Below are 27070 nucleotides of genomic sequence, written 5' to 3'. Positions count from 1 at the left end.
TAATTGTATACAGCACACAGTCACTGATGAAGTTGTATTTAAAAGCTCTCTTGAAGTCTCTAGACAGTTTGGACCACTTGAGTAAAGTATGCTAAATAGTGTTAGAAAAAATACAGCTATCAAAATAATTTAGAAAGATATTCAACAAAACTCTATGTTAAAAATATCTAAAGGAGAAGGTCTTTCAGTTTTAAGAAGATGAAATGATTATCAAAGTCATGAGATCTTTATTCCTTAGAACTTGACATTTCCAAGGCTGAATGAATGTTTTTCCTTTGAAAATAAATGTCTGAGGTGCTTGTTGAATGTTTTTCTACTTTATCTTTTCAGGATCATAACAGTACAGGTGGATGAAAGTAACCCTGCAGAGCTGAAGCTTAGTTCATCAGCGGAAATGAGCCCCCTGAATATTTCCAACTTCTACGCTGGTGGCATTCCAGCAGGAGAGGGCATCTTAGGGCTAAAAATGGCTGGTTCCTTTCATGGCTGTATCAGCAATCTCATTTTTAACAAGGAGTAAGTCAGAGTGGTAACAGCCCTGTTTTGGAAAACTGCATATAGTAGTTATTAATTGCAGTAATCTATTTCATGACATTGTCCATTTATCTTTTTTTTAACATAAGGCAAGAATGATACTGATGATCTACTGGGTATTATAACATGCGGAAAATGGATATTGAATATTACCAGTTACATTTCCAAATAGCATTAGAAATGTCTTTAATGTGTATAGAGACACTACACAAAAAGCAACTCTCTTTCCTATAGTTTCATTTGCATTCACAGATACAATAATTTTCCAAGAATATTGTCTGTGAATGTTGTTCTCATGGAGAGATTTATATGCCACTTTTCAATCTTTTCCTTCCACCATTCCAATCCTTTCCCTTTCTCGTGTTACTAGTGAAAGACCTTGTAAAATGCTCTCCCTGTGTTTGGAAATGTAAGGATTTGGGATTATACCTCTTAAAATGTAGGCTTTTTAAAACGCAGGCTTTTGGATTTCACCACTTCCACGAAGTATGAACATGTGGATATGGACAGCTGCTTTCTGTCAGGGAAGCCTAAACCAGCCATACAGCCAGAAGACATTGAGATTCAACCTGAACTTCAGGCTTTGCCAGTTCCTCTGAGGCCTCTTACAGATACAAAAAAAGTATGTATTAAAGCAAAGCTCTATTGCCTCTCTTAGGAAAGCACTGAAGGAGAACAAGGTGCATTTTAGCTGTGCAGAGATTTTTTGAAACATGGACTGTATATGCTTGCTTCTTCTATGGTATGGAAGGAGTCAGTGAGTGTGGATTTGAAATGGTAATTTCTTACAGAAACACTGTGATATAAACCTGTGTAGCAGCCAGCTGGCCTTTTGGAAGGGAAGTGTGATTAGGTTTATCATTGCTCAGCCGGCAACACTAAAAAAAGAAAATGAAAGAAAAAGAAAAGTAGAGTAATAATCCTCCAGCAGAATGACTCGACAGTAGTTATTGTCTTCGGTGTGTTCTCTGCCAAAGTGGCTCCATGCTGAGATTTGCATTAGCTGTGCAACTCAACATTCACATTTGCCTGGTCACACACATGCAGTCTCTGCTCAGTGTCAAGGAGGAGGCACAAACTACTGCAGAGACAGTGTCTGAATGCAGCTTGCATGGCACCTGTTTCCTCTCACACACTCCTTCTTCCCAAGAGAGAATACAGCATTACTTCTCTCCTTCTGCAGSTGCACATCTTTATGATGAAGTGTTTCCAAAGCATCTTGTAATCATTTTTCTGTGGCAACAGAATGCAGGTTTTTATGCATTTCATACAACTCTGGCTATAAAAAGAAATAAGCTGTCCTTCTTATAGCTAAAGTATAGCTTTGGCTTATGCTCTGTTACACAGCTTTTTTATCCCCTAAATCATAACAAAAATGTGCGTACTCACTAACTGGGAAAATATTTCTACTAAGTCCATAAGATTTTTACACTGAAATTACACTCTGTCTTCCAAAAGGGCTATCAATTAAGAGAAATGATGAATGGCTGCATTTCAAACTAAATGTTTCTCAGTAGAAAAGACCTATGTCGTCAATGAGACATAGCTTAATCATTATAACTAGTTCTCTCTGAGCCTAATAATAGCTCAAAATATTTGGGAGTTTAGCTAATTGATGTTACTGTATACTTTGTGGTTATCATGTGGCTCAGTTTTGCCCCTTACAGAATTCCACACCGGCATGTTGCTGTTCAGCACTGCTAGTCAGCACCAACATATTTGATGCCTTCTGATACCATTCTTCTTAATAAAGTCCTTTCATTAACAGGTAGTTTGTGCAAAAGATGAGATACCTGATGATGTTCAAGGTGCCCATCAGTTTGGACTTGCCAAAGGCAGCCACTTAACACTGCTGTTCAATCAGTCTGCTGTAAGGAAGAAGTGAGTATATCCCGAATCACACATGCACAGAGTGTGTTTTCTTGCATTAAGCTACAAGAAGCACAGTGATGATTTTCATGAAGGACCATTGTATTATCATCTTTGAACATGGCTCTTGCCTCAGTTTCCCTGAGTTCCTCATGGAAGAAGGCATCACAGCCACTGCATCATAATTACATGTCCCTCTCAGGTTTGTGCTCATGAGCTGAAGTCATGGTCAGAGTTCTGCATTTTTTCCATTCAGGTTTAAGAGCCCCACTGTACCTACTGTAAGTATTTTGATTTGTGTTTTCCACATATAGGGCTGCAGCTCGTCCCTACACCTTTGGCTGATGCAGATAACATCTAGCTCTTTCCTCTGCATTTTCTGCAGTTGCACCTCCCATGTCTGCTTCACTCCCAGGTTGCTGAAGGAGCTAAGCCTGGTGAGAAGAATCACTCTGAGATTTCCTTGCAGTAGACTCTCTCCTACTCTCATTTGTGTGAAACGGCCCCTAAAACAGCCTGCGAACCACTTGCATATGATGCTTTCAATTCAGGAAGCCTCCTCAGGCATCCAGAAAAGATCCTTTCTCCTTTTAGCCCTTATGTTGCAACTGTTGAAGATAATGGCATTGCAGAGGATTGATGCTATGTATTCCTAATCCTGTGTCCCCCTATGAATTGTATCTTCCATGAAGAGCTAGCTCAGAAACAGCTCCTTTACCCATAAGCCTTCCTCTGTTCTCAGTCTGTCCACTATACTCCAGCAAGCCTGGCTAAGAGTGGTGGATGTCATCACACCATCCTGGAAGTCATTCCCTTCATCTAGGGCAATAGGCAAGTCAGCAGCCACAAACAGCTGAGCCCTTCCCCCTTAAAACCCAGCTCACTAAAGCACTTTTTGTGTCTCTGACAGGCACCACCCTGATTTCTAGTATGAAATATGTTGTAGGTCATGCTTTCACAGAATCAATGCAAATTTTACTTTTCTGGCCTTTATTTCCCATTGTAATAATAAATTGGTTGAGGCTTTTCTCTGCCTCCAGAGAAGCTTTTTATCCATGCAGAAAAAATATCTATCAGTAACATTGTATTTTTATTGTCTAGACTTTCAGTCCAGCTGAATCTCAGAACATTTGCCTCCAGTGGCCTGATTTACTACATGGCTCACCAGAACCAGGTTGATTATGCAGCCCTACAGCTTCATGGGGGACAGCTCTATTTCTCATTTGATCTAGGCAAAGGAAAAGCAGTAGCTTTTCATCCTGCTGTTATCAGTGATGGAAAATGGCATACGGTAGGTACTCACCAATCTTGTACTCCCATTTTCTCTTTCCTGGAGTTGCTGGGTTGTTTTTTCACTGTCACTACACTTTTTATGTCCTGAAGGCAAACAGGTTTTAACCTGGTCATGAAACCATTCAGATAACTTTACTCAAGTAAAGTTACTTCCTTTTTGAATTCTCATTAATTATGCAGTGACTCCAGTATCTAGCTATTCTCAAGTATCTCAGATCATTTAGGAGTGAAATAGTTTACCAGCTATCTAATAAGCACAATAATCATCCTCACCAGCTACAGATTTCGGGTATCAGGTAGCATTTGGGGTCACCTTCTGAGCTCTCCAGCTCTGCAGGCTCTTGCTTCCTAGGTGAGAAATGTGTGTGAWGTCTGCTCACATTTTAAAAGCAACTCTTGCCACATAAATTTTCCTTAGGGCAGGTGAGGATGACAATATTCATCCTGCTAAGCTTCCTTTCACTCTTCCATATGTGGAGCCTTAACCCCAGGAAGTGGCTTTTGTGGGACAAGGTGACTGATGACACAGTACTGCCGCTTCTCCTAGGTGCCTTGGATATCATTGGAGTGTTATTTTTGCCTTTCTAATATAGCCAGCAGAATAAAAAGCAAAAACTAACATAGAGTAAGCAAATGTGAACTTCTCTCTGATATTTCTTTCTGACATAAGCTCTTCTGCCTGCCCTGAAGGGAAGAACACTCCAGAATTACAGCTGCTTGTTTAAATTTAAACATACATAAAAGCTCATTCTCACACTATCAACCTTTCAAGAGATGAACAGGTGATCTACCTTTGCTATACATGGCATAAAAATACAGGCTTTAACCTTTTTTCTGAGGTTAAGGCTGAGTCACACCACTTCATCAGAGCTGAGGATGATTATTKCAATAACTTTATGATCAATTTAAGATGACATGCATTGCTGCCAAAAGAAGCTCTTTTTCTTTCCCTTCTCAGCCATCTGCTTGTATAACCCTACTGAACTGCTTTCTCCCTTTACCAGTCCAAGTGTTCAAGAAGCCTCATGTTGAACCCAATCAGGATTCTGGTTGGATGTAAAAGTAATCAGGGAAGAATAAATGATTAGTCTGAATTCAAAGCAATTCCCTCATCTCCATGTGAGCACTTGTTTTAGTGCTGGGAAAGCACAGGGGCATGAATGATCAAGGACAGACTAGACTGGAAATCTTTTTGGTTAAAGCAAATTCAGCACTGCCCATAATAAAATTACAACATAGGAACATGCACTTCAGAGAACTAAGGTAGCTCCACTGGTGGACAGCACAATATTCCAGAAGATCAGTGTTCAAACTCAGCCATGTGCTCAAATCCTAAGGCAATAAACTGGTGGTTTTAAATAATAATCGTTAAGACCTTGAAATGCTTACACAAGACAACAGGCAATCGTTGTGGGCCCTTGGGGAGGGAAGAAAGCAATTTAGCTGCTCAGTTGCATTCTGAAATGGCCTCATCTTCAGAATAAATTTCAAGATGATGCCCCAGTACAGTAGGTCAAAGCAATCTAGCATTTAAAAATCATCTTGCTCGCTTCTGTGGTAAGTGATGACTAGATAACTGAATCAACATACTGTTTACATACTTCGATTTTTTTCCAGGTAAAGACAGAATACATTAAAAGAAAAGGTATAATCATCGTGGATGGAAAGGAATTGATAGCAGTCAGTGCTCTGGGCAATGGTAGCACTTTGGATGTGGAGGGAAAGCTATATGTGGGAGGTCTCCCCTTGGACTATGTGGCGAAGAATCTTGGGAATGTAAGAAGGTTTTCGKTTTTTTTTCCTCTGTTGTTTTGCAGTATTAGAATGGGTGTCCTGCATCAAACTCATCTAATCCATTATCCTGTCTCTGATGAGAGCAAAACCCAAGTACTTAGGGAAAGAAATAACAAAAAAAAAATGACCCTTTGCTCAATAAATCTTTCCAGCATTCAATGGCTTAGTCACTCCTTGAGCTAGAGCTTGTATCCTTGTGTCAGTAGCCCTTGATAGATTTTTCTTCTATCAATCCCATTGTTAAAAAGGGATAAAGATGATAAATTCCCATGCTTCAAAGTATAAGATAAAAATATGACCTAGATCCTTAAGACATTTGGTACATAAATCCTATTGGATCCTGGTAGGAATTTGGTGTCTTAAATGAAAGGCTGGATTTAACTGTCTGAGATTAAAACACACTTCCTACATGTGCACATTTAGAAGGTAGGTTTTGTCACCTTCCTCCTTGTGCAGCCCATTATTTTAGAGAGGATTCTGGCATTGATAATGGTGTCTCTCAATTCCTGTATGTACTCTCTTCAGCTTTGCCCTTTGCATAACTGGGGCTAATAAATACTTTAATACTTTGAATCTGTAGTTACTGAAAATAGTGAGAAATTCTAGTGAATCTTATCACTAGATAAAACTCTGATGATCCATACTTGCAACGTATCTTAGAAAATCTTGCTTTACATATTTGTTAATTTACTGAAGCATATTTGGAATGTCTCTAACTGTTGGGCATCTCCCAGCTCTCATTCAAGCACATAAAATTCTTTCTATAGAAGAAGCATTGGGCCTTTATAATGCAAGGCAGTCTTTGGCAAAGCAGTTTGCTCTGTACATTATAGTGAGTATATACTGTGTTTCTATACAATATTTATTTTTACTCTGTAAGGTATTATGTACATTTTTAACCTTATATAAGCAAAGGGAATAAATAGAAATGCAATTATGTAAATATTTTAGGTTCTGCTGTGTTCTGTTCAGAGAATTTTTAATTTACAGTGACATCAGGTGAATCACTAAAAGAGCACAACAGCAGTTTGTATTGTGCATTAACTCTTCTATTTCAATATGCTTAGGTGACTCACAGTATTCCTGCCTGCATTGGCAGCATGACAATTAACAGCAAGCAGCTGGACAAGGAGAGCCCTGTCTCCATCTTTGCTGTGAATAAATGCTATGAGACAGTGCAGGAAGGCACGTTCTTTGATGGGAGTGGCTTTGCTGCCCTTGGTAAGTGTCATTAAAGGAAAGCAGTAACTTACTGAATTATTGTTAATGAAAGTCATTTTAGGCCTTGGTGGAACTGTACATAATTAATTGACCCCTTGCTCAGTGACTGAGTGGCTTGCTAACCTTCCCTTCATAACCTGTGTCCAAAAGTGGCCATTTCCGCAAAGGGCTGTCTTTCACAGATGGAAGATCGAATGATTCTAGCACTGGGGAGAGAAATGGTAGCACCTTTTCCTTCAGCTGCTGAAGATATCCATGTCCATGACAATAGGTTGAAGTCTGTAAAAGGGTATGGAGACAAAAGACATACTCTTTACTGTTTCTGCAACAAATGAGCTTCAGTGTATTAAATCTAAACAAATGAAGGAAAACTTTGGGAATTTATACACACACACACACACACACACACACACACAYATAATATGTGAATTTTGACTTTGGACAATTTAGGAATAACTTTCCAGAGGTTCAGCAAGATCCTATCCCAGCAGAGTAATTAACATACTTTTTAGGCCCTTTAATGACCGCTCACCTATTCTACTCTGTAGTCTGGGTTACAAATCTTCTGTTACAAGCTTATAACTTCTCTCAGTCAAAGAAGGTTACAAAGTGCGGTCTGATGTGAACATCACGCTTGAGTTTCGTACCACCGCAGCGCATGGCGTTCTCCTTGGGATCAGCAGTGCTAAAGTCGATGCCGTGGGACTGGAGATTGTAAATGGCAAGGTAGGCTGCCCTGTGTCAGCATACTCATTTCACAAGACTTACTTAAAATCGGGAGTTCAGAGCTGTTGGGTAGCRCTAAACATAAGTCAGTGAAACGTAACACAGACAAAACGTCAGAACCACGTCCCCACAGAAGTAGTATGGGATAGACTTTCAGTCTCAAATTTTCTCACCATCACTGTATGTTAAAATGTGAGAGTAGCATAAGTCACTGGAAATTTTTGCCTTTTTAGTTGGTGTTATTCATTTTAGCCTGCAGCCACTATGACTTCCTTTGTATTATGCTTGCTGCAGCACTACGTATCTTGTATATTAGACTAAATATATTCCTTTCTTGTAACTTAATACTTTTTTGCTGTAAAGCTAAACTTGCCCTTGTCAAGTATATTCTTGCATGTACAAACCCCTCTGTTTTGTAATCTCTTCTTCAATGTATGTAAGCAATACCCATGGTAATTAAATCTCTCTCAGCTTCTACTGGCCATTATGCTTCATAAACCGACACAGAAAGTACCTTTTATCAATCAATACAAAGGTCACCACTCATCTGCGCAAAAATGTGTATTTGATTGCTCTTAAGTATTTCCTTTTCTCAGAACTAACTCATCTTTTATTCAAAACTTCCTAGCTAGAGAGACTGTTAAATATCACTCTTTCTGGGGGATGCACTTTCTCTGTTAATATTTACTTATTCATCCTCATCACAGAGTTGAGGAAATGTCTACTGCTTTGACAAATTAAATACATAAAATAAATCAATACAAATATTGGCAATTATAAGTGCTTTCAATCGATTCTCTTTGTCTTCAGCTAGGTGCAATAGAACTTCTTTCAAATCTTAAGTCTCAGCTTCTCTGAGAAAAAGGACTTGATTTATATTTGTAAGAAACTTTTAAGTCCCGAGTAAAGCATACCGAGCTAACCAACGGATCATTGCCTGGTTAGATATAAATCTTTTAGATTTTAAAGATACAGTAAGGACTCRCACTCAGTCTGTCAAAGCAAACATTAGCTTTGCATAATTACCAAACATTTATTAAAACAGAAATCTCTGCAGTAGCATGATTGTGCTTTTATATAGACAAATTAGTTCATGTATTCTTACTTTGTATCTTTATTGGCATCTGACTGTTTATACAGGTTTTATTCCATGTTAACAATGGAGCTGGCAGAATAACAGCCACATATGAACCACGAGTTGCAAATAGCTTGTGTGATGGAAAATGGCACAAGCTTCAAGCAAACAAAAGCAAACATCGTATTGCACTGATAATTGATGGGAATTTGGTTCAAACTGATAATCCCTACATCCAGTCAACATCTGCAGATACAAACAACCCCATTTATGTTGGAGGCTATCCTGGTAGGTACAATAATATTTCTCTTTCCCTCTCTCTCTCTCTCTCATAAGAATGAGTCATGACTCTCTCTCTCAAAAAATGAGTCATGAAGTTTATGATTGAGCTGTAAATTATAGTAACCATTTTCCATGTTGTCACTAAGATCACAGCCTATTAGTATTTCTGTKTACTATCTTTGTGGAGTAATGCATTTAGCTGTTGATGAGTGTGTCAGTGAGACCAGCTGAATTCATTTCTCTACACAAAACTGCTCCTTAACTTTTGAGAAAGATTTCCTCCACGCGGTTTCCTTTTCGCAGTCTGTTTCAGGCTTCTCATTGTCCTTGCCTGTGTAGTTTCATGTGTGGTTGTCTTGCATTCAAATTCACATTAAGGCTTTCCTTTACATTTGTCTAGGTAAGGTTTCTACCATGCTCTTCTCCACTTCATTTTTGCTAACGGTGCATGTTGGGGCTGTGCTGGCAAAAGTCACGCTGTGGCAAGTGTACATATATTTCCTTGCTTTGTGCAAGTTTCCTTCTGAAGTAATTGTTTGTCAATCATAATATGATGGTAATATAAAAATATCGAATTGAATTATTTTTAAATTAAGTTGTGCAACTCATCAGTTGATAATTTGAGCCAAGTCAATTTATTCATTAAGAGGATTGGATTTTTAATACCATGAGCTTGGCCTTTTTGCAGGCAAACACAAAAATATTTATTTGTAGCTTTTTCATGACCACATCAATACTGAGAGTGAGAAGGCTTTAGATGGTTTTCAGTATCTCCTGCTTTTAAATGTAGCATCAAATGTCCTTATAAATTTGTCTCTGAAACAGCTGTTACAGTTTATGAGCTCCAATATTTCCATTTGTGTGAAAAGTTCAGGGTGATGAGGTCTGGAGGGCAAACTCGGCTTTTAAACATTTAGAAAGCTTTAAGGATAATAGCTTGAAATGTTACAGAGCCTTCTCTTGGACAAGGTTTTGGTGCTTTACGGAAAATGAATTAATGCTAATTAACAAGATCTTGATTAATGTTTGGTTTATCTAGAATCTCTATGAGATCTTATCAGCATCATGTGGACCTTTTTTTAAAATAGGATAACGTGATAATAATTGTTGCTCTTTCAGTACTCCATCTGCGAAAAGTCAGAGTTCACAGAGAAGAGTGAAATTCTTTAGTTCAGTTCAGTGCTGCAGAAAGTGTAGAGTGAATCATTTCACAGGTTGTAGGCAACAAGAGTTGGACTCTGTACCATCCCCATATTTTGGTTTGCCAAGGGAGTCCATGACTTTGCATAGCTTAGCTGTTGCTTCATATTTTGCCAGTCCCAATTTTTACATGGARGACACCTGTATAGAGTGGTTTTCCCCTCCCTTATCTCCCATTGTCCCCTGGGGCAAATTATTTCTGCAACCTCTGCGTAAATTAACCCTTAGTCTAGCCCAGTGCACAGTTCATGCTTGAAGGCAGCAATGACTGCRCATGGTGGGAGCATGCCAAGATCATCCAAACACGAATGGAACTTGGTGCTCCTCAGACATTTTTATATCATTTGGGAGGGAGGGGGAAGAGGTTAAAGAATAACCTGGATCTTTGTGTTGTTTCAGTTCACTGGGAAGAGATTCTACATATTTCATATTTGTTTTTCAGCTGATGTGAAGCAAAACTGTCTGACAAGCAAGAGCTCATTCCATGGCTGCTTCAGGAACCTCATGCTGACCAAGGGCCAGCAGGCAGAGTTGTTTGACTTCAGCAGAGCTTTTGACCTGCGTGGAGTCTTTCCTCATTCCTGCCCGGGGGCTGAGCACTGAACTGCAGCAAATTCTTTCTGGACTGAGAGAGGTTTTTTGTTGATCTGTTATTTTTCACTCTCATTTGTTAATGAAAAGAAGTTTTTGGTGAGAGCTTGCATCTCTTTGATTTTCTGGTTGTTTTCCAACTCAGGTCTTTTTTTTTTTTTTAGTCAAAAGCTCTATGTTTGCATTTTAACTAAAAAATTTTGAACAACAAATACCTCTAATGTTAATGGCATTAATTGGGTATTTTTCTTTGGGGAATTTTTATTAATGAGTGTTTACAATATGTGTTCTCTTGATTAGTTGACAGTATTTCATTTTATTGTATGTTGGTCTTTCTATAAGAAGGTAATAATTTTGGACCACATAATAAAACTCCAATAAACGGCATTATTTCATGTAGTTTAGTAATCTGTACATTTCAATTAGAAGAAAAAAGGGGCCAGAAGGTATGAAGTAGAAAATGGAAGTGAGTAGAGTCCAGCAGAGGGAGCAAGAGACTAATGGCATAATTTTGAAGGTATCAGATTCAGAGTTTAATGAACAGAATTTTCTCAGTTTTACTTCATATGATAACTCTGATCCCTTTTCCTTCTGCTTAATATCCAGTGCTCCTGGCACCCATTAACTATGTTATCTAGGAAAATTGTGTGCCTGTTATGCTTTCTGAAGAGCCACAGGACAAGCTGCAACTCCACAGCAGAGATATGTGAAATACTGTTTCAGTGAAGAAACAATTTGGGTATGAGTTTTGACAGTAAGAACTAATACATCTAATTTTCTTGGGAAACCGGTATTGCTTATAGGACACGGGGAAGCACCTTTGGTGCCCTGCAATTCCTAATTCACAGGTTCAGCAGTTCTGTCTTTACTTTTTCCTATTTCGCTGGCCTCTTTCTGAAATGAGGTTTCCAGTAGCTGCACTTSAGACAATTTGGGGAGACACACACTTGTGACTCAAGCAAGGACATCCATTTATTTACCAACTGGATCACTGAGCAGCTGTCAGATGTGGCTGGTACTTGAATATTGATCTATAATAAACTTAGCTCTTTGCTTACGTTTTCTTTTTTCCTCTTTAAACTAGCAGTATTTTTTTTTTCTGCTTCCTACAATTTTGTTTGGCTTTTACTATGCATTTTTAGAATTCCTTTTAAGGTCATTTTTGCTCTACTTATTTCATGGTGGTTAAAAAGTACTGACTCCAAGGAAACCCGAAAGCACTTTGCCATTGATTTYAATGAGGCAGGATTCAAAGCAGTGTCATTTTGTACCTTGCATCAGGGTAGTCCAAGAGAAGAGAAGAGCTCCTGGAGTGAAGAGCTGCTCCCCTTGAGCAAGGATGGCAGATTATGGTCCTTTATTGTGCTTCACAGCTTCTCAGCTGCTGTAACAAAGGAGTTGCTTTTAAAATTCAACACCCGTTTTCCCAACTTCTGTCACCTGCTTCTGTCAGAAAACCATGTGCTTAGAGTTGAAGAGGTTATTTTGTTTGTATTGTTTTTATTTTTGATGTGGATACAATACAATGAACACATTCTACTGTACAAATACACTAATAGGTGTGCTTACTTCAACAAAACATTTAACATTATAATGAGGAGTGTAAGTGAAACATACATACAAACATTTTGCTTTGATTAGTGGCATTGTATTATTTTCCAGAGAAGGCACACATTAATGGAAAGCCATTGAAAAATAAAAACTGAAACATAATATGTTTGTGCTTTTAAGCTCTTAACCCCAAGATCTTATCTTGCAAGGTTCACATTACAAGTAGTAACTGAGGCAATATGGTTTGGACAAAATTTCATCCGTATCTTGAAATACATATTTTAATATATTTTTTAAGCTAATTTCCAACTCTTGCCACTTGTAAGGAGAAACTGTTTACCAGTGTAAAAGACTGGTAGACACAGGTGAAATTAATAATACAAAGCTTTGGAATAAGAAACCTCTAAGCCAAAATGTTTTTTTCCTGGAATATGCAGAGTGAGGTAGTTTACAGTATATGTAGACACAGAGACATTTGCACACACCACAGGTTATAAAGACATTACCTGTATAAACAGGTTAGAGCATTCCAGTCTGTTTCCAAAACCTACTTTTTGCAATACTCTCTATAAATATGGTTGATATGCAAAATGCTATCTTTGTAGAACCATGGAGTATGTAAATGCTTTGAGGCATCTTTGGAGTTTGCTGAAAAAGTTTCTCCCTGCATGCTACCACTTTCTTATTAATAGCTTTCCACATATGTTGCTTTGATGACAATACTATTATAACTTTGGTTTGACTGCAACTGCTGTTAGCAGGAGCAGAATTCCAGGTGCCTCCACCAGCATTTTAAAATATAAGGCTTAAAGCTGAGACATCATATTTAAAAATGTCAGAGTGATTTTTCAGTTTGTCTGCTGCATATTAATTCAAGTTAGTGTACCACAACAATACAAAACAACTTAATGTGTAACAGTATTTACCACGATACACATGGGTCATTAAGTCGCTCTAATTTGCATCAAAAAAGAATTTTGCCACTCTGTTTCAGAGACAGCAGGTGTTTGGCTGTATTGTAGTCGTCTGGGCACTGTATGTAGAATCTAGTTCATCTGCTAATATGCATGTCTTATAAAGTTATAGGCAATTTTAATATAAAACAAGTGTTCATAGGATGGATTTCATTACATCAGATTTGGCTTTCCTCAGTTGCAAAGTGGAAAGAGGTGAAGGTGTTCCAAAAAACCCTTGTATTCTTTGCAAAGTGTGATGAGATTTATTTAAGAAACGTTTTTGGTGAAGTCCTCATTTCAGAGTCCAGAACATACTGAGTAAGTTTCAGTCCAAACATATAGATGCTTGGTACAATCTTTGCCCTTGTATGGCTACTGAGAACACAGACTGAAGTGAGTGGGCAAGACGGAGAAAGAAGGTCAACGGGTCTGTCTGAAAGTACTGTAGAAAAAGTTATCTTGTTTGCTATGACATTTCAGATCCTTTAGTCATTGTTCAGGCTTTTTGTATAGTCATAAAAGCTCTTTCGTTGGTAATAAATACAATGATGCTTAGCATTTTTATTGTGCTCTTCATATTCAAAGCACTTTCCACATAAAATCCCTTTGTTGAGTTTGTCCCTCCTAGATGGATGTTTATAACTCCTGTTCTGCTCAGGGAGTTGCTTGGGTTTGTCTGAGAGCTGAATTTAACTCCAACTAATTCCCGTGTTACCTTTAAGGAAAGTACTGGTCCTGTTTAAACAAGAGGGCAGCATAGAAAGCATAGAAGAAGGAGCTGTCCATGGCTGCAGAGGGAACTAAAGGGAATCAAGAACAAGGTATGTGACAGAAAGTTAATGCTTAGTCGAATGAACAAATGTCAGATCTACAATCTCTCATATACTTAAAATAAATAGTTGTCAAAAGAAGCAGTGTATTTTATAGGACAACTGTCCTGGTCTTAGCCTGGCTGCACCTATGCATCCATTAGTGTTAAGAAAAAAAATATTGGAAAGTTAAAAATTACATTGAGTTTTAAGAAAAAGATAATATTATTGCTAAATTTTATCATAGTTTGTCTCAAAAGAGAAGGAAAGAAAAGCAGAAAGACAAAATCTGTCCTCTGTAGACATTATTGTTGCTGGTAAAATTACTGATTAGAGGTTGATTTCTTTCACTGAACACTAACAGGGAAAGTTAAATACTGGAGAACATAATTAACTTTGAACCAAAAACAGGGTTTCTAAAATGTGAAAATTACTAGCACTCTGCGGCAGCAGATCATCACAAGTTAGAGGCTTTCTCTGTAGGACAGCGTACTCCATGGTCATGTCAGGGGCTTGATTCATAACCCTCTTCCATTGCTACCCGGAGGGTGTAGCTGGAGCCTCTGCCCTGTGTGTGTGTCCAGGTCACAAACTCAACCCACTGATCAGACTGTGGGTGAATTCGTTGTGCAGGATAGTCATCCAACAGCAGGGATGTCACATCACATTCGACGGCATTATTTCCCAGTTTTTGGAGAAGGCAAAGCTGAAAAAATAATTCTTATTTTCCAGAGATTTATGATTTCCATACTTAACGAATATGCTTAGTTATATAAAGTGTAGCCCCAAACCACCCAATTCGTTGGTGAATGGTGCTCACCCTTGTGACAGACTACAAACTGGACATACTCTATTATATTTGTGTTGTTCCTAACATAGTTACAGTTCACTGTTTCTCTTGTTGGTCTGTGTTTTTTCATAGACTGTAAGTGACCTGTGAAAGGAGCTGCGATTTGTTATTTATTTGTAAAAATTCTTAGCACAACTGAGCCTAGCTTAGCTGTGGTCRTTAGGCCCTAATTTGTAAATGTTAAATAGCATTAAACCCCTCTGCTCGCTGGAAGCTCTCATTCTTCTCCATGCTGTATTATACAAGATCCAGACAAAGATCTTTCTTCTCAGTGCTGCTTAATAGTATAAAAGTTGCTTACATATTAAAGCTAAAATAAACAAAAGAAAAAGAATTAGGTTACAAATTAAGAAATGATAAAGTTTAACAAAAAAGGTGATGTCTGTAAGTGGCACCATTAACACATATGTCGTATTATGGAATTTCACAGACTTAGATCTATGTAAAAGATGTAAAAGATCTTTTACTTAGATACTAAGTAAAAGATGGAGGCAAGGGAATATGCCTCCTCTTACCTAGCATTTGTCTCCTGAAGCTATCACCTGGTGTGTGTGTGGTAGGGGAAGGAAGGAGAAAAAAAAACTGGTTTGCGGTACTACAAATACGCACAGTAATGTGATGCAGACAGATAGTTTCAGAAGACTGATCGACTGAACAGTGCTACATACATAAAGTGATATAGCTGTTCTCRCCCCCACCTGCCTCCCCACCAGTGTCAGGTACCAATGTGGAGTGACTGAGAGACATAAATATTGCAGTAATGCACACAGCACAGGTTTTAGTAGAAAGGTTTGATTTTTTCTCACAGCTACATTTTGGCACTGCTGTAGATGGAGCTCCTGCGTTCCATGTTTTAGAGATACCATCTTGTCTTGGACGTCTCTGATGCTTTCGTGGTCAGTAGTGTTTCATGCATCCTACAACGCTGCTGGAGTCTTCCCTTTTCAAAAATATATGTTCTAACACCAGCTCAGGAAATGAACAACTCCTTACGCGAGAGGTTGTTTTTCTGTGCCTCGGTACCTTGGTCCTTCCTCCTTAACTCCTGGGCCAGCTGGCACAAGTATAATCCATATCAAAGCAGAACTGATGGGGATGTTTTCCAGTGTTCCAGAAACTGGAGTGATAGTTCTCATACCAAGATCAGTACGTGGCAAACATCAGCTGTACAGTACGGTAGGAAGGAGTTCTATCCCAGAGCTACCATTTTGCTTGAATCTGTGGTATGAGCTTCATGAAACAGCAGGCATCACGGTTGTCCCTTTGGCCTTTGTCCAGCGCGCCGCTGCCTTGCGCTTCAGCTTGCTTTTGGCTTTATCACCCATTCTGCCTGAGGATTTGCATGGTAAACATCTAACATGTATGTGTCTGGGTCCAGGCAGTGCTGACCTGAGCCAAAAACGGAAAGCCRTGAATCACACCATGTTTTCAGCACATTCATAAATGGGGCAGAGCTATGTTAAAACCTCCTTGAATAAATCTCCRATTTGCACGTGGTTTGGTGTGTCCTTGCCTATGTGCAGGTGGGTGTTTGGGCAAATTTGCCTTTCAGTATTTTTACTTGGTGAGATTCATGAAACTTTCCGTTTCAGACAGGCTGCTGTGCTTTCCATGGAGTTATGGACAAGGCATTTARTTAAATATTGGACAAACATTATGGTTTCTTTATAACTGTTAACAATGCTATTGCTATAGGTACCATAGGATATATTTTTATTTCTTTGGATTTACCTGGCTGGGATTATAACTCTGTGATTTCATTTCTATACTATTTTTAAACGCTTGAAAAGTAGCTCTGTGAAACAGATGTTCTCATCCATGTAGGAACTGACAAAGAAAAATATGGACTATATCAAGGTTTTTGGCAGCTGCTATTTACTGTTAAAAAATAATAATAATAATAACGGAGTCCTCTGAAATCTAGCTGTTTGAGGGTTTTTGTTAGGTGGTGACTGGAAATGGGAGCTGGCTGCCTGAGGAGTCCCAGCTGCCTTTGCGACAATTTGCACAGAAATGCGGCACTTGGTTCTTGTTAATTGAGTAATAAGGCAATAAAGTCCTGAGTTAAGTTGATTTGTTGGATTATATTGCATTTAGACTGGGTGGTGAAGCTATTTAACTGGTGAGGTTACACTGCTGTGACATTAAGGATTACGGTAAAATTTTTGTTCGGTTACTTATAAGGTTACTGGGGGTCCTAATGATTTTATTCAAGTAAAGCAACATAAATTAATTAATGCATAGTCAATGGACTAAAGTACCCCAGAAGATCTAGGACTATAAAAACTGTTTTAAATGAACATACAAATTAAATGGTCAGATTTTTGAAAGAGCATGTTGGGAGTAGTTGGGATTGTTTCACAAGACCTATAGGATCTTTTCCTGCTTTAGTATCTGCTGGTCATCCTGCTTAACCAGGCCAAACAAACCACTAATCAAATTTAGTTTTCTAAGAGTATGTCTTTAGTAATAAAGACTGTTCGTTTTGCTTCTTGACTACTATTAAAATAAGTCTGTGATGTTTTGCAATAATTTTATAGACGCTTTTCAGAACTGAAACTAGAAAAAATAATGAATGTGATCAGGCAGTTGACAAAAGATTTAAGCACAGCACCCAGAATTTTAGTATGAATAGAGAAAGTAGCAAGTCAGAACTGTGCAATATCAAATTAAAATCTGTTTTTGACCTTTAGGCAAAGAACTTGTGTGGTGAGCCACTGCTGTTATTACAAAAACATCACTGCATGAAACACAGAAGACAAAATCGCTACTGCAAGGAATTTACAATCTAAATAAAGCACACAGATTAGTACAAATATATTATATGCATATATGCAGTGGCTGAATTCTTAGTTCTGTTTTTTTTATGTGAGGGAGGTTAACACTTAAATACAGTGAGGAAGAAATGTATTTTGGGAAAAGACTTAAGAGCAGGGTGGAATATGCTTGCAAGAGGAAGACTAAGGATCTCTTAACTAGGGAAAAAAGCTCAGTTATGAGTGTGAGAGAAGAAAGCAAAAGGTCAGATGAATTTGGCAAGACTACTACAGCAGCCATAAGGAGTCCTGCTGGGATCTAGCCATCAGGTCATTATATCCTGCGGGGAGCCTTTCCAATCACCCTGGAGTCAGGAGGAATCATTACATTGATCTTAACAACTTTTGGATCAGAAACCTCCTTTCCTGCAGATGGACTGGAAGGCAGGAGAGACCTAGCTGTGTGAAAATAGCACTGACCTGCAGTATTTTAAGAGACGAAGGACATTCAGGAATCAATTTTCAAATATGAGACATACCTATATTTCCTCCAATTTCATGTAAACTTTGGATCTGACCTCCCATGTTCTGTGATGATCCACAGCTGAGAGAGAAAAAAACTTCAGTTTTGTCTTTCCTGTTATAACGACTGCCATATCAACTACCATCTATATTAAGCAGGAATTTGATATTTTTTGTCCTTCCCCCGATGAATTTACTTATCRAATATAAGGACTTTAACAAATTAAGCACTGCAGAATACTATCTGCTACAGAGGTAGTTCATTATGTCACAGTCAACTAAGCCTTCTAATTTTTTTATTATTTATTTAAAGAAAAGAATTATGTGATAACACAAGAAGACTTTGCAGAAAAGACTTTCACGTTACAATTTCTCATTTCCCATAACTGTTAATAATTATTACTTTACAGAAATAAAAACTTTACAGTTTTATGGGCAGATGTAAGACAATCCCTCTGGATTCTATATGCAGCAAGTCTATAAAATGTATGTTTTTAGTAGAGGCATAACGTAGGGCAGATTAATTCTGTATAGGAGCCAATCGTTAAGTAACATACAAAGAATAAAAATCAATGGTTAGATTTTTTCTTGACCAACATTATCATAAATTAGCAATTTTAGGTTATAAAAAGAGTTCTTGTAGCACAGTGAGTCTCTGGAAAGGGGACAATCTATTCATTAATGGTTCTGGAAATATTGCTCAGGAAAAACAAAATGTTCTGTTTTACCCACCTGTTTTCACAGTGGAATCGAGCCAGGATGTCTTTGGCTTTTGTTTGGCTGTTGAGTTGAATAGCCATAGAGACTTTTGAATGCAGTGGAGCATAAACTCTTATCACTCCCTCGGGTATGTCGGACTGCAGGTATGGGGGAAAAGTGATGGCTCCCTAAAGTCAATATTCAGTAGAATAAGTCTAAGGCACATATTGCTGTAGCTCCATTCAGAAAGAGTTCCACAACTCTTTCTTTCAAGGTTGCTTGCAAAAATCATGGCACGGATACACTTAATTATTCAAACTATGTATTTACGATCGTATAATTGCAAATTTATAGATACAGTGTAATAAGATACTACGCAAAACCAAAAACTCCTTGGTAAGGATCACATTAATGTATGCAGAATAAAGAAGAGTCCTTGAATTTTAATTGCTTGTAGTAATATTTTAAGTCAAATTGTTATCTGAGATTTTGATAGGCTTCTGTTAACAGTGGCCACCAACTGCTTATTTAAAATATACATGTAAATATCTAGCAATATCTGTTCTTCCTTTTAAAGATGAAATTCTCATGAAGCATTAATGAAGATCCAGGTCTGTTTCCACTTTCTATAGCTTCAACTAGATGGAAGCTTACGTACTTTAAAATATAAAAGTACCATATGGTTTCCGTTAATTTGAAATTTGACCTTGTGCAGGGTTCAAACAATCATCTATGAAGTTTATGCACTCTTCCGTGATGAATGGCAGATAAATCAATTAGCAAGGTTTGCATTCCAATTCTAATCCAGTTAATACCATGCTGAGTAGAGTACARTAGTCTCTCTAGTCTTTGTCCCTGTGTGATGTAAAACATCTGAGACCTAGAGTTTACGTTGTGCTCTCAAAATTCAACTCAGTTGCCCAAACAGAGTTTGCCTCCAGTGTACCCTTCACATTTCAGCTACCTGCCAGGGGTGGTCTCCTTTTTATTAGATATAAAGTCTACTGCAACGATCAATGAACTTGTCTTTCAGACAAGTGCAAAGTTTGTAATAACGTACTCTGCTTTAGGAGCTTTTATTGTGCTCATTCCAAAGTGAATGGAGTTAGGGTACACAGTAGTGTACACCACCATTTTAAACAAATACATGCGTCTGTGTCTGCAGTACAAATGTATGTCCTACCTACGATATATTTCATTCAGTGCTAGTGAATTAAATGGATTCACAGTTCATACATATCTCCTTTTTCTTTCTATTTTTTTGATATGCACCCTTCCGCAGTTTCTGTTTGTTAGATGTTTTAGTCTTTATTTCTTACARTCTCTTAGTATCACTCCTTTCTAATTTGTCTTTTCTTTTGTTCTTCAAACCTGTTCTTCAAGGACTAGAGAGGCCTCGACCAGTTCTGTGATTACTCCTCTTACAATTCACCAGTCTCCATTCTTTTAAATCAATATGAAAGATTAGATTTTCTGTCCAGGTTACTAAAGGTTGTCACTACATGGAAGTGCTACATATAAGCTACTATAGGAATGGCATATGTTGCGCATGTGTGCACAGCATGCTGTGCTGCCTAATTTGTATTTTACACCAAACATGTATGCTAATTTTAAGTGTATTTTGAAGCAGTGTTTGCGCAGTAAGTCCCTAAACTCCCTATTTGGGCAATGGAAAAAGTTGGTGGCTTTGAAGACCTCCAAAGGAAGGTCTTTCTATCAGACTTTCCTAAGTTTGAACAGAACCTGAAAGTCCTCAAAGGTATCCACCTCTCTCCAGTGACTATATGGGGAACATCAAGACAGATCTGAGGAGAACTGATTCATTAGATGCTTAAAATTTAGACCCAACTTTGGCATCTATGTTAGGCAAACTGGATTTTCTCTTTGCTTAGAGAGTTAGTGCRAAGCTGTAAAACTACAAGGCACAAGGAGAGTATCTAGTGGCCTAGCTATTATAGCTGGGCATGTGTAAATGCAACTAACCCTAATATGGACCATGCTACCACCCAACTACGACCCAATGCATTTGTTGAATATTCACAGAACATTTCTGTAATGGGCAGTCCACGTATGATCATTTTCTTACAAAACAGATACAAAACCTGCATTACAGTGTGTATGACCGTTATATCTTGGGCTGCTAGAAATCATTTTGCCCAGCATCTCCTTTTCTTGATCAATCCCCAGTGCTTTGTCTTATCAGAATATTGGGCTGGGAAGCACATCTCTCAAGATAGCTCCCAAATCAACTTATTTTGTATGGCAAAATATACAAGCTGCTGTCTGACTGGAAAGTTCAGGGATTTTCTATTTACAGTTTTCTTTTATAAAACCCACTGGTCTAACACCTCCACTCATACTGCTTTTCTCTGGTAAAATGTATTTGATATATACATGCATTTGAAATAYGTAAACTTGTCTACTTTATTTCCCAGAGTTACCTGAGAGCAAGTTCCCTGTCATATAGGAGACTGCGTAGGCAAATAATAAAGCTGACAATCGCTACCATGGGAAACAAAGGCTATATGGCAAATGAGGTGCAAGAACCAAACTAAACAGCGAGGCACTTAGAAGTGGTAAGGGGGTAGATTACCAAAAAAAATGAAAGAGAAAGGCAGACTGAAAGTCTAACTAACCCCAAATGGGAGCATTTTGTGAGCGGAAGAATGGAAATTAATTTTAAGGAAATATTTAAAGAGTGCTTTATACACCTCTATAGAAATTTCCTTCCCCCACCAGAAGATTTTGAGAGATAAGAGGGGAGATGGTTAAGGATGCCACTTAAAAATTATGTATTTTAACACACCTCCAGTCTTTCAGGTCTCTCCCTCTCCATGGTTTTTCTCCTCAGAAGTTTTCTCACGCCTTTGTCAAACATCAGCTGCCTCTTGTTGTTGTTCATTGCTGCCTCATTCATTTTTCTCACCTGGGAAATCAGGAAGGATGGGACCTAAAGGAAGGAAAGTGGAGCTGAGCATATACAATGGATTTCCCTTCCTCCCCCCCCAAAAAAAAACACTCCAGAACTGGTCTTGGGGCTTTAGAGAGGTGCCAAATTGTATGCACCAGAAGCTCTGTTTATTCCCAGAAGATACATGGGATTATCAGCTTCCTCTACCATCCCACAGTTATTCTTTGGGTAAAATTGTAGGTCATTTTTCATACCACATAAAACTTTTTAGTGATGCTTGCAGTTGTAGGAACTTCATTACGAGGCTGCCTTTGTCATCTTCATAAACCCTCCTTCTGTTCTAAGGAAACAAGCTGAGACTGTCAACATTTTCAGGCCAACCTCCAGAAGTGGAGCAAGCAGGAAAGACTTTTGGCCCATATTATTTATTTTGGGCTAGACTTTAAACAGTCATTTTGTCTCATTCAAGTCTAGGCATCTCATCTAGGCATCTACACTTAAGTCATCTACATTCTCCTGTATAATCAGCGGTGTGGGATTGTTACTTCCAGAGAGCAATTCATCCAAGAAGGATGTCTTAGCTAGGTAAGGAAAATCTCCTTCCAGAGGTATCCATCTCTCTTTCTCATTCTATAGATATAAAAGCTCCAGTCAGTTCCCAAAGAGTAGCAAATAGTTTCTTCTAGGAAACCTGTATATACTGATTTCTACAGAGGTGCAGCATATTGCAAAATACTTTTCTATCCTGGAGACATAAAGAGGGAATCACCATTACTCACTGTCCACAAGATGTCCTGGTACCTAATTAAAAGTCGCACAATGTGTGCTGTTGTGGCAGCTGCTTGCATTTCTTGTTGGTTTGCACGTTTGCCTTTGTAGATGAAGAGGTTTGGTGCAACAATCATAGAGACATTCCACAGATTCATTTTATTTTTCCCTTCATTGGCAACCACCTTCTTCAGGAACTGAAGAAAGGCCTGGAAAAACAATGCTTGTTATGCTCAATCTCACCAAAGATTTTACTTATTAAATGCAGCATTTTCAAATGCACAATGAGTCTGGCTAAAAAGCTGCAATATTTGCACTTGGAGGTGATATTTAGGATTTTTTGCCTTCTAGCTTGAAATACTATGATATTCACTAGCACAATCACCCTTGTCAATCACAGAAGAATAGTTCATGATATCAAATACACACATTAATAAATTAAATACCACTTTGAGCATATCCCAAACCCATTAAAGTCAAGCACAGGATTTGCACTAAGGCTCTGAATCCTCTAGTAGAGGAAAGGTATAAAGGCTTTGCAATACAATAGTTTATTTCTTCATAGCATTCAGGTTGTCCATATTGATGTATTTGGCCGAGGCTTTTTTTTATGTTCCAGTCATCAGGGTGATCAGTCTCTCTTCAAACATGCACCGGTCCCATATGTGCTATAATCTGAGGCATTTCTGCCAGCAAACCAAAACTGGTTCTGGGATAATGAAAGCAAGAAGTGCTCAGTGGTAGGTCTTTGATGTTTCTTCTGCATATACATGGCAGAGTCAAAGGAAACTTACTTCCCTTTTGGCCAGTTTATTCAGGATTTTGTTCGAGTGACTGAACAGGATGGATTGCTGTTCTGGTTAGAGCTGGGAATCACCATACTGTTGAAACCACTATCTTCATACCCTGACTTGCAATTAAAACATTTTTACAGACCAAGGAAATACAAACCAGAAACTCTGTTGAAGAAATTTCTAAAATCTCATTATAGATGGCACGTAGAGCAGTATTCAGTTTTGTCATCATCACTTCTATTTTAGTATAAAAACCCAGGAATGCTTAAAACTACTCTTCTATGACATGTTTTACATATACTGCTCCATATGTGTATGGACTTGGGTATAAGAAATAACCCCTATTCTTCACAGAGCCCTAGTAGACCTCCAAAGACTTTAAAGAGGTGGTCATTATTCTTGTCTTGTACCCACGAAGAAATACAGGTAAAGAAGACACCTGAATTCATAAAGCTACATCTAGATGGACATCTAAACTGACTCTCCAAGGCTTTTGAGGTAGGGAATCTGATGAAATGTTTGAGGGTCCCAGACAGCTCATTCACCCAGACTTCCCTCATGTGGAAACAAGTCCAAAGATGCAGCTGGTGTCTCTTAGGGACACAGCTGCAGCCAGATCCGGGAGCTCCCAAACACTCAGAATGCTTGTAGCCACAGTTTCTACCACAGGAAGTAGTACAGGCTAATGGGCATGGATTTGTAAAGCAAAACAGCTGAGGATGATGACCTGACATCCATGCTGTAGATACATGTTTCAGAAGTTTTTGCTTTGGACTACCTCCTCTACTCTGAACCAGTGGACTTCAGTGCCCTTCAGCACCCAGAATGACCTAGGTGAGCTCCTGGAGTGCATCTTCTGTTTTAATTTTATTCCAAAGTTATACAGAAAACCCAGAAACTCGATCTTTTTTTCCAAACTGTGTTAGGAACAAACATCTTTCAAATGGATACTTCAAAGCAAAAGATACCTGGCAATTTCCACCAACATCAGCATTTAGATACTTCCAACAACTATTCCTAATCGCATGTAAAAGCAACTACAGCCAGGGAATTGGAACATCTTTTTTCAAAGAAATGATAAGAAACACAGATGAATACTTTCATGGTGAAGCATCTGATCACTGCCTGTTAGAAACAAACTCCGTCTCTAATTTAAAAGTCAAAGGCACCACAGATGGCAGGTAATGGCAAACAAAGCACATACCTTGGCTGTGTCTCTGTTGGCTTCAGGCAGCAGCATGATCAGCAGATGCAAAGCCTGTAGTTGTAACTTGATCTTGGAGATTTCTAAGAATATGAATAATTAATATTTTAAATCTCAGTTATGATTGGTTTGTGCTAAAAGCCTTGCTGATCAGTTGTTCTAGAGACACAACCACCACTGGTCAGTTGAGACCAGTATGTTGATACTGATTAGCAGTAACCTTTTTCCCATATATCATAAATCCAATTTAATGAGTGGATTTTTCCTCATTGTCTTCGGTCTTTGTCAAAGAGTGAGACAATCCTGTATAAAATTCTGTCTAAATAACAAAGGTTCTATATGTTTCAGTGTTAGCCAGTTTCTCTTTGATATCACCATGAGAATGTGTTGTGTATGGATCATGCCATTGTAATCAAGTGTTTTCCCCTTTCAAACRGAAATGGGTATTTGTTTTCATAAAACTTTCAGACTGATATTGTTGAGTAATTTGCTGAACCCACGTGCCCTTACACTCAAGCTTGATTGTTAATAACTTAAAAAGCATTTATTTGTGCCTTTAGTCACAAACCTAGCACTCTAGCTGAAGTAGAGGCCCTTGTCAGTTACAAAACAGCACGTTTTCAATGGTTGCTCTATATTCATAAGGTGCAATTCTCCCTAGAAGAGCTGGGGTTGAGAAGATGGGAAGGGCATATAATAACTGCACCATTCATTTCCATTCAGGCTGGATGAGAGAGGTTCAGGGAAAAAAATGTAGTGCTGGGGACAGTGTCTGTTATTGGGAACAAAGTCACTTTATTCTGTGCAGACACCTATTCAGTCTTTTCCCCTATGATAAACGTTTCCAGCTGTATGCTGCCTGGGACTCACAAGGAGKATACTCAGGTATGTGAAGGTTACAGGAAGGGGGTCAACTCTTTGTGCCTTTTAAAACACCTCATGGAGATGCAGAAAACTTGGCTGCAAGCTCATATAAAGGTTCCAATTTTTCTGTACCAATTTATGGATGCACCAATAAATGCACCATACTGATACTCTCACTCTTTCCTAACTCAAGTGAATTTAAACTAAAGTCAATGGGTATTGCCAAGTTCTACTGCATCCTTCATGGAAGGAAAATGAACAAAAAGTACTACGAATGAGATGCTGTGTGTACACTGAAAACAAAACCAAGCTGTCCGAAGCCTTCTGTAAGAACATATGTTTTTGTATAAACATTCTGATCTCAGCATAAACTTTAAGAAAAATAAAATAGATCTAATAAAACATTAACTAAAATGCCGTGACTTGAACTTATCTTGCAGAAATTTTCGTTTGTGAAATCTATAATTTGGGTGAGTCAGAGTCTATATATGAAAGGCATTGCTCAACCATCATTTGCTCACAGGGTTCAAATCTGACATTAAATGGCTGTGTCAGTCACACAATGAGTYTATACTATTAGCTAAATACACAGACCTTTTTTCATCTGCAAAAGGAAAGCTTGCAGAAAAATTAAGTGTTTAGAAAACACAGTGGATCTCTGTACTTAAAACACTTCTGCATTTTATCATGATTAGTTTAACTCGTTTTCTACCTACTTTCCACTAATGTGATGAAAGCAGGTAGATATTCTACTGTGAAGAGAGGGCTTGGGAGTTCTCTTATAAACATTTTCAGCAGTCCCGCTGCATCATTATTTCGTACTTGGTCCCAGTCAAAAGTGTCTTCGTAAAATTTTGCCTCAAGTTCTTGATGGAGATTCTGAAAGATAGAAGAAAGCACCTGACCTTTAATCATTGCTTCTGACCTGACAGTTTGAGATCATTTCACAAATTTTATTACAAACAACAGCGTACACCATAGCTGAATTAAAGTTGCCCTAAACCAGTAGYAGCAGTCTAAATACAGTAGCATGGAGTTCAGAGCAGGCTAGCTAATCAGATGCCTGGGGATGTTTTGCAAACCAGGCTAAATTTTGTTTGCCATAGCTAGATTTCTGCCAGTGACACATTTGAACAAGTTTAAAGCAAGACATCTTTGCACAATGTAGACTTTGAAATAGAAAAGTCAGTTGAATAAGATTTTTATAACAACTGCTTTTTTTTTTTTTTTTTTTTTTTTTTTTTTGTATTTAAACCACTCTCCAGAGGTTTTGACCCTTAAATCACAAAGGAGTGGAAAATTCTTCCTCACCACCAGTTAACTTGCTAGAGAACATGTTGGTATTTTAGTCCATGGGCCTGATTTTAACTTTAGGTCTTCCTGTCTTTAGACAGGTGGTTTTTTTAAAGATAGGAATCATTAAATTTGATCACTTCATAGAAAAATAAAGGTATCAAATCATTACTGTCAGAAAATCTCCACTTGATACAGGCCAAAAAAACTCTTAAAACCCTAAGAGATATCTAAGATAGAATCCACTTTAATCCACTCGTTCTCCAGTGTCAGCATCTTGCTTTATAACAGAGGTCTATTTAGTTTTAGAGGCTAACTAATCAATGTTTTATGCACATGTGAAGGGAAATATTCAGTGAGGTTCCAAGTGGGAGAAGAACTTGGCTTCAAACTGTTTGGAAAGTGCAAGCTCAATCAAAAATTTGTTGGGTTAATAAGAGTGAAGGAGGCAGTTGTAATATAAGAATATCCATAAATTATGCAGTTTCCATAATTATTACTGGCTCAA

The 27070-nt window shown here is 38.1% G+C and overlaps 2 protein-coding genes across 2 annotated transcripts in view; one reads left to right on the top strand and one right to left on the bottom strand.

The window, feature by feature from the left end:
- Positions 1-10597, top strand: part of LAMA1 (laminin subunit alpha 1) — an 84843-nt gene extending 74246 nt beyond the window's left edge. Inside the window, exons 54-62 of the mRNA XM_026070785.1 lie at positions 331-516; positions 994-1156; positions 2303-2415; positions 3505-3694; positions 5314-5472; positions 6558-6711; positions 7304-7437; positions 8578-8800; positions 10437-10597. Coding sequence (XP_025926570.1) covers positions 331-516; positions 994-1156; positions 2303-2415; positions 3505-3694; positions 5314-5472; positions 6558-6711; positions 7304-7437; positions 8578-8800; positions 10437-10597 — 1483 coding nt within the window. The remainder of the gene's footprint in view (positions 1-330; positions 517-993; positions 1157-2302; positions 2416-3504; positions 3695-5313; positions 5473-6557; positions 6712-7303; positions 7438-8577; positions 8801-10436) is intronic.
- A 5451-nt stretch (positions 10598-16048) lies between these two features.
- Positions 16049-27070, bottom strand: part of ARHGAP28 (Rho GTPase activating protein 28) — a 73659-nt gene continuing 62637 nt past the window's right edge. The window contains exons 9-15 of the mRNA XM_026070789.1: positions 25986-26148; positions 24406-24488; positions 22419-22616; positions 21535-21678; positions 18762-18916; positions 18047-18111; positions 16049-16140 (exon numbers count right to left, since the gene is read on the bottom strand). Coding sequence (XP_025926574.1) covers positions 16049-16140; positions 18047-18111; positions 18762-18916; positions 21535-21678; positions 22419-22616; positions 24406-24488; positions 25986-26148 — 900 coding nt within the window. The remainder of the gene's footprint in view (positions 16141-18046; positions 18112-18761; positions 18917-21534; positions 21679-22418; positions 22617-24405; positions 24489-25985; positions 26149-27070) is intronic.

This window comes from Apteryx rowi, unplaced genomic scaffold, assembly GCF_003343035.1.
Source record: "Apteryx rowi isolate R43461 unplaced genomic scaffold, aptRow1 scaffold_319, whole genome shotgun sequence".
NCBI lineage: Eukaryota > Metazoa > Chordata > Aves > Apterygiformes > Apterygidae > Apteryx > Apteryx rowi.
This window is presented reverse-complemented; position numbering and strand designations above follow the sequence as displayed.